General features: G+C 40.7%; 1 protein-coding gene across 1 annotated transcript in view; it reads left to right on the forward strand.

Moving 5' to 3' along the window:
• TMEM2 (transmembrane protein 2) overlaps positions 1-10,257 on the forward strand; it is a 72,688-nt gene that overhangs the window by 22,399 nt on the left and 40,032 nt on the right. Inside the window, exons 4-6 of the mRNA XM_019517466.1 lie at positions 2,708-2,877; positions 5,696-5,884; positions 9,439-9,608. Of these exons, the coding sequence (XP_019373011.1) occupies positions 2,708-2,877; positions 5,696-5,884; positions 9,439-9,608 (529 nt within the window). The remainder of the gene's footprint in view (positions 1-2,707; positions 2,878-5,695; positions 5,885-9,438; positions 9,609-10,257) is intronic.

Genomic DNA, 10,257 nt, shown 5'->3' on the forward strand with positions numbered 1-10,257 from the left:
GGGGGGGGGGGGGGGACTTCTCCCTAAACAGGTCCTACTGGGGCCTAGCCACGTCTCCTCTCACTTCAGCACTGTGTAAGGGAAGGTAAGGGCTCTATCCTGAGCCACTGCAGGCATGTGCCTGCATTTTCTCAGTCCAGGAGGAATGTCTGTACATATGCAAACTGGTTCAGCCTAGCCAGGTTAGACTAACCTGCAAAGATTGAATCAGTTCAGGCTCAAGCTTTTGGAATGTCTGTCCCTAGCCTGTATAATCTGTCAGCAGACCACATATTACACACTCTGCCATTTGGTGATGGGACTCATTTTAAAGCATGTTGTAGCCACTGAGAAGTGCTTTCATGCCCCTCTGTTCCAGCACCCTACAGTCAAAGCTGTAAAATCTCAACCCCTCAGGTGACCTCTGTCTCTCAATTTTGAGAAAGAACCCAGTCCTCTGTGTGAGTTGTAGAGTACTCTTTTATTGTAAACTTGCTTTAATTGATTTTTGTCTTCCTCCTATCTTTTCCAGGCTGAGGCCATTCTACTACCACTTTTCCTTTCTCAGGATAGGAAAAATGTTACGCTTCAAAGTTTTTTCCTTGACAACATATTCCTATGGAGTCATCTCTGTAAAAATAACTATGTAACACAAGCTCCTTAGAAGTGCTCTCTTTCTGCTGAAGACAGATAGTCCACTGGAAAAGCAAGACTGGTGGACTCAATGGGCTAGAAGGACAGAAAACAAGATGGTTGTAGATGAGTGAGGAGGGTACTGCTCTGAGCAGAAATCCAGACAGGGTTATGTCTGGTTTGTGGGTTGGTTAGTTTGTTTGCTTAGTTTTTTGTTTCTGTTTGTTTTTAAACTAATGGTTGTTTAATGTAAAATGTATGAACCATCCCGGCACCAAGACTCGAACCCAGGACTCCTTACTTAGAGAAGTACTTGCAACAGCGGGCTATGGAGCCTGGCTTTATGGAGTATTCATGCATTTTTATATTAGTCACTGGATTCACTCTAATCTCTTAAAAGACTTTGGTTGCTACATTGCTGCAGAAGACAGACCAACTGTCTGTCTTTTGCTTGTAACTTGTAAATCGTCACCCTAGTCTTGAGATAATAAAATAGATTTCAAAGTTAAGACAGTTTCTTTCCTTGCAAAGTAAGACACTCTTAAATATCTGATACTACTTCTCCTACAATTCTACATCAGATGTTTATCTTGTCTGCAGGGATACTGACACCAGAGAGAGAGAGAGAGAGAGAGCGCTTTGTTGTAGCCTTCTTAAGGCATTGTTATTAGACCAGAATTAGACAAGTCATGATGTGGCCTATAAAACTAATTTATCCAAGACAGTAAGAGGAAGTATACACAAAAGTACGTGCACAACTTAAATTATAAGACAATAAAAAGTGTCTGAGTTAAAGGTAATTTAATTCCTTTAAAAAAAAATGTTAGGCCGTTAGTAAACCGTGCACCTGGTACAATGTCCGCATCTCTTTCATGTGGTCATACCTGATTGAACCTCAAAGTGCAGTTTTTGTCAGAGTTTAAACAGGTGGTGGAGAGTGCTGACTATGCATGCTTAAATGTTATGGACCAGTAAATGATTTCTAAAAATAATTTTAATAGATTTGTTTTGTAAAGTTTCATTGTCAAATTTCAATAGCTTTCTATGCCCTTTTTAAAAATAATTACTGGAAACTTTGGTTCAGGCAGACATAATTGAAGGACATGGGGTGTGAAAAGAAGGCAGCAGATGGCTTTGTGCTTTTGATTCCACTAATTTAAAACTTGACCTCAGTGAAAGGGCAGAAAGCACAGAGAAAGTCGAGAGTAATCAAGTAGAAAAGAACATAATTTAGAAGGGAGTGGACTGTAGTTCTTAAAAGCAGATAGATCAGTATTAAAACTGTGAATCAAATCACAAAAATTCTTAAGGAAAACTAGCTTTCTGTTTTTTCTTTTTTGCTGTTTTCAAGCTTTTTCTCCAAAACAAAGAACTCTAGAACCTTAATAGGTTAAGCAAGATCTTAATGTAATTGTATTGTTCTTGGACCTGCAGCTATAAAAAGTAGAATAAATATTGTAAACAATTAACATTATGACACAGAAGTTAGGCTGCAGAACCTTATTTCACTCTCCTTACTGATGACTTGTTTAATATGGGGCAAGTGGGGAAGATGGGAACCAACAGCTGGCTCATGTATGTAATGGATATACATTTATCCAAGAACTTTGTTATGGTTCTTACAATCTAGGCAGGTTTCCTGCAGGTGGCTATTGCCGTTTACTCACTGTCATAGGACAGGTCTGAATGACAGGTGACTGCGTTGCAATATTAGTATCATAGTGAGAATCATTAACAAGTACTGCAGTACCTAGTTTAGATTAGTCCTTACCCTTTTTGTGCTGAAGTTTATCCATTTTGTAAACTTTGTAAAAAAAAAAAAAAAAAAGTATTCCTTTTATAAGTATAAACAATGTGACCTGAAGTTCGTAATCTTTCAGAATAAAGCTGGGTGATTTCTCAGTTTGCATATAGGAACCACCAATGCTTTCTTATGCAAGCGATGTGTAGTCTTCTTCTGCCCTTTGAAATTACATTCTAAAGAGCTTAGGAAAAGTGGCAAAGAAAAGATGTTTGCATAAAAGTCCGTATTTGCTTTTTATTCTGTACATTATCCAGAGACAGTTTGTTCAAATGCTTGCCTCATTCTTTGCAGGCAAGCCTGGGCTTTAGTTGGTGTCATAAATAGTGGGAATTCCTCCTGTAATGAATCTGTGAGAGAGTATGAAAATCACAGCACCGGAGGGAAGGCACTTGCTCAGAGAGAATTTTTCACATTTGATGGTCAGAAGTTTTCTGTGATGGCTTTTAGTGAATGGAATGAAGGTAGGAAAGTTCTTTCTAAAATGTTTAGCTGGGGGTGGGGGACAGGATCTGTTTTTAATGATTTGTATGCATTGTTTTCTAGAATGGCTTGTTTCTTAAGTTTTAATTTTATGAATGCTGTAACAGGTTGGTTTTTCTGTCCCTCATATGGCCTAATTCTCAGGTAAGTACATGTCCTTATCAAGGAAAAGGGGGGAGGAGGGGTTACATACCTCCTAATGTACTTGTCTGCCTTTGCCTTTTTTGTATGATACCATTGTAGTAGAGAAGAAAAACTATTTTTAATGTATAAAGTTAAAAAATATCTGGCTATATACAATACTGGAGCCTAGATAGATAGAGCCGTTTTATGGTTTATGTAGTATTTCTAGCCTTAACATTCTAGTGATTGCTGTTCCTTGTGACACTTGGAGAACTCTTATATATGGCAGATTTAACTTCTTGCAAAAGGTTTTCAATTGGTGTTTGCTTTCTGTTTCCCACCACTGTGGTAATAAATAGTCTTTAAAGTCACATGGATTTTTACTTAGCCACTTTGTTTACCCTCTAGCCTTGTGAGGTTGGTTCTGACCAGTAAAAGGAAATTGTGGTCTTAGAAGCAACTTCATGTGGGGAAAAATATTATCAATGCCATGAGTTGGTTTTAAATCCCACCCCTCTCATCGGTGTTAGATTATCTAGTTGATTGTCTTGAATGTGACATAACAAGTTAGCTTGCAACGTGCTTTTGTTTTCTGTGTTCAAGAGGATCCTGGATCCTTTTGAATTTTGGATATTTTCTTATTTTACATTTTGTGAGTTGGAGGAACTCTCTGCTCCAGGCCTGCAAGTACTGGGCACTGTTCACTTCCTAAGAGTTTCCAAAGGACTGTTACAGAACCTCCCAGATTCTCCTAGTCTGGTAATATGTTTTGTGTTAGCAGCCTTGCAGTTTTCCGTACTGTTCCTTCAAAACCCAACCTCTCTCTCTGGCAGTTTGCTTTCTTGGCTGTTTCCAGAACACTAATATAATTCTTATCATTTTGTACCTAAGAACAGCTAGCCGTTTATCACTTTTACAGTGAAAAAACTTAACATGCCTTCCCTTACAATTTAGGAAGATAATCTAAATCAGGGGTGGGCAATTATTTGTGCCTGAAGGCCACTTAGGAAGTTTTGGTGAGCTGTTGTGGGCCAAGTCAGCACCCCCTCACCCTGTTCCCCCACTGTGCTGGGTGAGGGCATCCCCCTAAGTGGACCCCCCTCTTCACTGGACCAGGCAGGTCCCCTGGTCACCCTCTTCACTGGACCAGGCAAGTGGGAGTGGAACAGGCAGGCAGGGCCAGGGTTCCCTGTATGCCCCTGCAGTGGGTGCCGGTTCTATGGGCAGGGGCACGCAAGCAGCGGATCACAGCTCTGCTCCAGGCCCCAGTCCCATGCTGTCACTGCCATGTGATCCTGGCCCACCTGCCAATCCCGCTTTCAGATGCTGCTCCCCACCTGCCTGCGGTCCCATCCTATCCACTTGGCCCTGCCTGCATGGGTCCCACCCCCAGCAGTGGGTGCAGGATGGATGGGTTGGGGTGCCCAGACTGCAGGGCCAAGTCCAGTGGCAGCTGGAAGGAGCCAGTGCTTGTGGGAAGTGAGTCCAGCTGCCGCACTGTTCCAGTCCCGCTGTGTGTCTAGGAGCGGTAGGACCTGCTACACATGTCACAACCTTAGCTACCCCCACTCCTGGGCTTGGCAGAACTGAGAGACCTGCCACGACCCAGACAATCTCTTGGCTGGCCAGATCCACAGATCATATCCCACTGGCCATATTTTCACCCCCAACCCCCCATCTAAATAAATTGAGTTTTTCCCCCCCCTGCACACTTTTTTTCATAGACTTCATAGGCATTAGGCCTGGACGTGACCTTTGGAAGATCATCGATTCCAGGGGCAGGGGCAGGAAGTCAGCTAGGGTCATAGGATCCCAGCAAGATAAACATCCAAATTTCTGTTGAAGGCATTCAATGTAGGTGCTTGAACCACCTCCAGTGGCAGACTATTCCAGACCTTGGGGGCTCAGATAGTAAAGAAGTTCTTCCTTATGTACAGCCTGAAACAGTCTTGGAGGAGTTTGACCATTCAGCCTTGTCATCCCTTGGGGTGCTCTGGTGAACAAGCGTTCCCTCTTTATGTACTCATTTTGAAATGATGGACAGGAACAGAATTTATCAGTTTTTCTTTCATGATGAGCAGTATACTAGTGTGATTTGCTTGAAGCTCCCCTCTGAAAGTGACTGGAAAAAATGACAATCTTCTCCATATATGCATTGATTCAGATCTGCTCACTTCACTGACAAAGATACTTACTTTGAAAGTTAGTTGTCCATAGCAAGTATAGCTAAGTAAAACAGTCTCATTCCATACCAACGTTTTTAGTTTGAATCACAATACCTGCACAAACCTGCCAAAGACAATAGACTAACTTGTCAAACTTTTTCAGTGATAAGATAGAACTTAGCTTGGTTCTCAGAGTCTTGCATCTGAGGGTTTTGGAAAGCAGAACTATTTTAGGTATTTGTAAATATAAGTCATCTTGTTTTAACCTGAATCTTGACATCCACAAAATAGAAAGGTATAATAGCAGCAGGAACTTCTATTTTAACCACACTTTTATTGCATTTCATGTTAGAATCACACTTTGAAATTGCCCTAAAAAGTTCATTTTGTTTAAAAACCCCACAACCTCCTTTTTTTTTTAAGTTGCTTATGAATTATCAGTGAAAGAGTACCTCTTTAAGTTGCAGCTTTATATATTGTAATATACAGTTCTTTGTTTCTCATTCATTAGGTGTCCCCCTCTCAGGCTTCCAGGTAGAGGCTGTTGATGGAGTGATATTGGATCTGTTGGAGGATGTTAGTAACTGGCAGCCTAAAGATCGGATTGTAATTGCAAGCACAGACTACTCAATGTACCAAGCAGAAGAATTTACTCTCCTACCATGTCCAGAGTGCAGCAGGTATCAAGTCAAAGTGAAAGGTATGAGACCTGATAAAACTGAGATATGTGCAATATGAAATATCTGCTAATTAGAATATTCCCTCTGATGCTTGTCTTTTGTCCTCTGCCTCCCAGCCATATGGAAGGGATCCACTTCTTTTTAATGTAAGAAATCACTACTTCTTTTCAGTTTCTTTCACACATGCAGTGCTTCCTGTTCATTTGGTTCGGTCTCCTCTTCCTCGTTTCCTGACTGTTGTCACCTAGCAGCTCTGTTTTTCTAGTACCTTTTTCAGCTCTCCCTGATCTGGCACTGTCAGTTTTTTTGTTTGTTTGGTTTTTGTTTTGTTTTTTTTGGGGGGGGGGGTCAAAAAATCCTTCTTTGAACCTGACTTCCTCTTTCAACTTTTTCCCCTCTGTCAGCAAAAAGATTATGAAAAAAGAAAATTGGGTCTCTCCTCTCTGACTCTGGGTGTAACACATGGCTCCTCCATGTAGTTAACCATTCCCTTTTTTTTTTACTCCCTATGACTCATGCTGATTTCACTGTATCCCCTGGGACAGATTTTCTTAGCTACACAGGCGTCTTCCTGTCTCTCTGGTCCCCCTTCTATAGAACCCATGTTAAATTTCGCCATGTGCAGGGCAGGATTTTGGGATAGGAATAGAGTGATTTTGGGGTGTGACATTAGATCCAAATCATGCCGTACTTGCCGGTGTAGGGGGAACCCAGGATCATGATCCTGGGTTCCCTCTGCTCCAAGTTGAAAGCTGGGTGCTCACAATCAACTGATTGAACTGGGGTCTGGAACCAGCCCTAGTGAAGTCCCTGGTCCCAGCCAACAATCAGCTAATTGTCAAAAGGCCAGCTGTGTGGTGTGCACAGTTTTTTTACTCATTGTAGCGTACAGGGGAACCTATTCTGGAGTTGCATCACACTGGAACCTTTAAGAACAGTGTGTGCAGCTGGCCTGTATTGGGCTTGTCAGAAAATCACATATGCCCAAGGACCTTAGAATCAAGGAGCCTCACTGGGATGGCTTCACACACGGTGTTCTGAGGAGCTGTATACACAGTTCTTTAAAGATCTGGGGTGCAGTGAGTCCAAGATCAGGGAAATGCTCCTTGAGCTCTGGCTCATTGCACCTCCCCATCTGCCAGGGTTCGGGAAATGATTCATCCCCAGCCCAACGTGGATAGGGGACAGCTGTGTCCTAGGTCTGGGCCTTCCCCATACCGGATCCTGATGCTCAGCTGAGCATCAGAGTCTGCCATGGGCCAACCCCAACCTGCCATGCCTTCAATTTAAGGCATGAGCCAGCCATGTGATATGTGGAACAACTTTGTGGCTTGTTTACTGTATTACAAATAGATAATCTTGAACATGTAACCCCATTACTATTAAAGGCATGATTAACAGGTTATTTGAGTTGTAAATATAATGTGTGTCAGCAGCCCAAGTATCTTCCTTCTTACTCTCTTAAGACTCAGAATTCTTGCTTGCTCCTGTAGCATGCTGTCCTTTCTCCCTTCTATATTTCTAATGTTTTGCAAATGTGTGTTACCTTTGCATCAACACCTCAGTGACATTTCTATAGGAATTTATATCTCTCATTTTGACTGTATAGACTTAATTTGCATGACTTCCCTAGAACTAGTTCTTTAGACTCAACATCTGTCTAAGGTTGTAAGTTTAATCTTGGATCTTAGAAAATGTAACACAGTTGTTCCCTAAAATCCATTTTTCTTTTCATTCTACATCTATGTTCTGCCCCTGCTTTGAATATCTCTTATCACAATTGCCAAAAGATTCTACTGTTCTTTGGTTGTTCCTGCTTGAAACTAGAGTTTTTATGTCTCTCCTCCTTTTTTGAGGATATGATTTGATGATGACATCTCAGTAAACATCCCTTGTCTGTTTTATGATTTTTCTTTTCTTCCCCTGCCCCCCCTCCCCCTTTTGTAGGTATTATTTTAGCTAAACCTTTCAGGTTTACAGTTTACACAAAAAATGCTATATTACATTTATATGGCGGTTTTTAAATGCTCAAGAATAGCATTCATAAACGCATTCATTTTCAAAAACATATCTTATAGTCTATGCATGAATAGTTCTAAAGTTTCTGCTACCAGTGTAGTCAGTAAATGTTTTATTAATGTTATGGGGTAGAGTACAACTTGCGCATTTTTCTGAAAGGAAGAGGAATGTAGAGCTTTAACACTTTCATGTGAGTATATTCATAAAGAAGATGAATAGATCCATCTGATAGTTTTCCAATATTAACATGAATGCTGTTTCTCATTGTAAATAGGCCTTACTCAGTTGCAATAGTAGAGGAAAATTTTCCTGTTTCACAAGACATTAAATTTTTTATGGCATGCCAATTTTCTCAAGCCAAACCCTCTCTAGTTTTCTGCAGATATTTGCGGATCTGTCATGTTTTGCTGGCCTGGCGCACTTCCATTTTGGGGGAGGAAGAAAAAATTAAAATGTATGCTTACAGCAGGCATAACATCTGCCTGTTTTAAGCTCCTTTTTGCCTTTCCTCCAAGATAGGATAATTTACATTTGCTAGCAAACTAATCCATCAGACTCTAATATTTCTAAAACTTTGGCAGCACACGCAATACTCAGTATGAAAGAGAAATTAGGGGATTTTTTTTCTTTTAAACAACACCCTGGTTAATTGTTGTGTGGGCTTTTTGTTTGTTTGTTTTGTTTTTTGCAGGAGAGGAGAAGGGGAGGGTTGAATTCTGTCAGCTGCAAGTCAAGTACCAATCCTAATCAGCTTTTATGTACTGTTAGTCACTGTATGTAAAAGTGATTCTGAACAATTTCAGCTTGCCCTGTTATGTAGCAGTCAAAACAGGACCCGCACTTTGGTAGCTACCTTTTAGTAACTTGAATTATTATTAAAATCATCCATTTGCTCTCTCTTCCAGAGTTGCAGGTTTTTGTTCTTTCTGTCTACAAATCATTCACAAATGGGCATTGAGTTTCAACCCAATAATGCATTAGGATTCCTTACAGGTCTAATAAAGGTCTGAAACAGAGAGGGCTTTGTTTCTTTTCATAGAATGAAAAATGTATCTGCTCCTTACTGTTTTGGGACTGGGTATGCTGTGGCATTTAATGGTGAGGCTGTAGCACATCAATTGCTTCAGTACACAAACCCTACCAGTGCACAGTTACATTGAGCACAATATAAATACTAAATGATAAGAAAGCTGTGTCTGTTTTTGGCACTGCACTCTTTCTTCCATCAGATTGTGGCCTTGTGGAGACGGTGTTTCTTTCTTAGATCATCACAGAAACAGATGCTTGTAGCTTAATACTTATACCTGTCAGCGATGAGCATTTTCTCTTCCTCACAATGATGATAAAGTTCATGGGTTAACAGTTCTTAGGTTTCAGTGCCACTACTCTAAAAGGCTTTAAAAAATAAGCAACTGGAAGACACAAAGTGTTACTAAGTAGGCATAGAAGGACAGCTAACAAACTATAATTCCAGTTTTTAATGAATAACAACGTTAAATATTTATCTTCTCTGACATTTATTTTTCTTCTTTCTTTGAAATGGCTTTCTGATCAGAAAATCCTCAGTTCCTTCATATGGGAGACATCATTGATGGAGTGGACATGAGGGCAGAGGTTGGACTTCTTACAAGGAATATTGTGATCAAGGGAGAGATGGAAGATTCTTGCTATGATGGAAATAAGTGCCAGTTCTTCAATTATGATACGTTTGGTGGCCATATCAAGGTTTGAAAAAAACGTTTTTAAGCGACTTCTTGTCAGTGAAAGGCAAATTGAGGAGGGCTTGTAACCAAAAGGATTAATTCTAAATTTGGACTGCTAAATTGATGTTCATGAAATTATCCCAGAGATCCTTTGTCTAAAAATATTTCTTCTGAGCTTCCCTAAAACTCGTATTATCTTGTCAAGAGTTAGACTGGAGAACTGGGGACAGAGAGCTGCATTAATACACTTAAACATTCATAAAAGCCTGTTTTTTACATTGTGACTATGCAGGATAGTGAAAACTAAAATTGAAAAGTTTTCTTGGATGCCCATTTTCATAGATTTCATAGACATTAGGGCTGGAAGGGACCTTGAAGATCATCAAGTCCAGCCCCCTGCCCCAGGGACTGGAAGTCAGCTAGGGTCAAAGGATCCCAGCAAGATAAGCATCCAAGCATTTCTTGAATTAGTCCAGAGTAGGTGCCTGCACCACTGCTGGAGGGAGTCTATTCCAGGTCTTGGGGGCTCGGACAGTAAAGACAATTTTTCTTATGTCCAGCCTAAAATGGTCTTGGAGGAATTTATGACTATTTGTCCTTGTTTTTCCTTGGGGCACTCTGGTGAACAGACGTTCTCCCAGGTCCTGATGTACACCCCTTATGTACTTACA

The sequence above is a fragment of the Gavialis gangeticus genome, unplaced genomic scaffold, assembly GCF_001723915.1.
Source record: "Gavialis gangeticus isolate Ggan-Ray unplaced genomic scaffold, GavGan_comp1, whole genome shotgun sequence".
Classification (NCBI taxonomy): domain Eukaryota; kingdom Metazoa; phylum Chordata; order Crocodylia; family Gavialidae; genus Gavialis; species Gavialis gangeticus.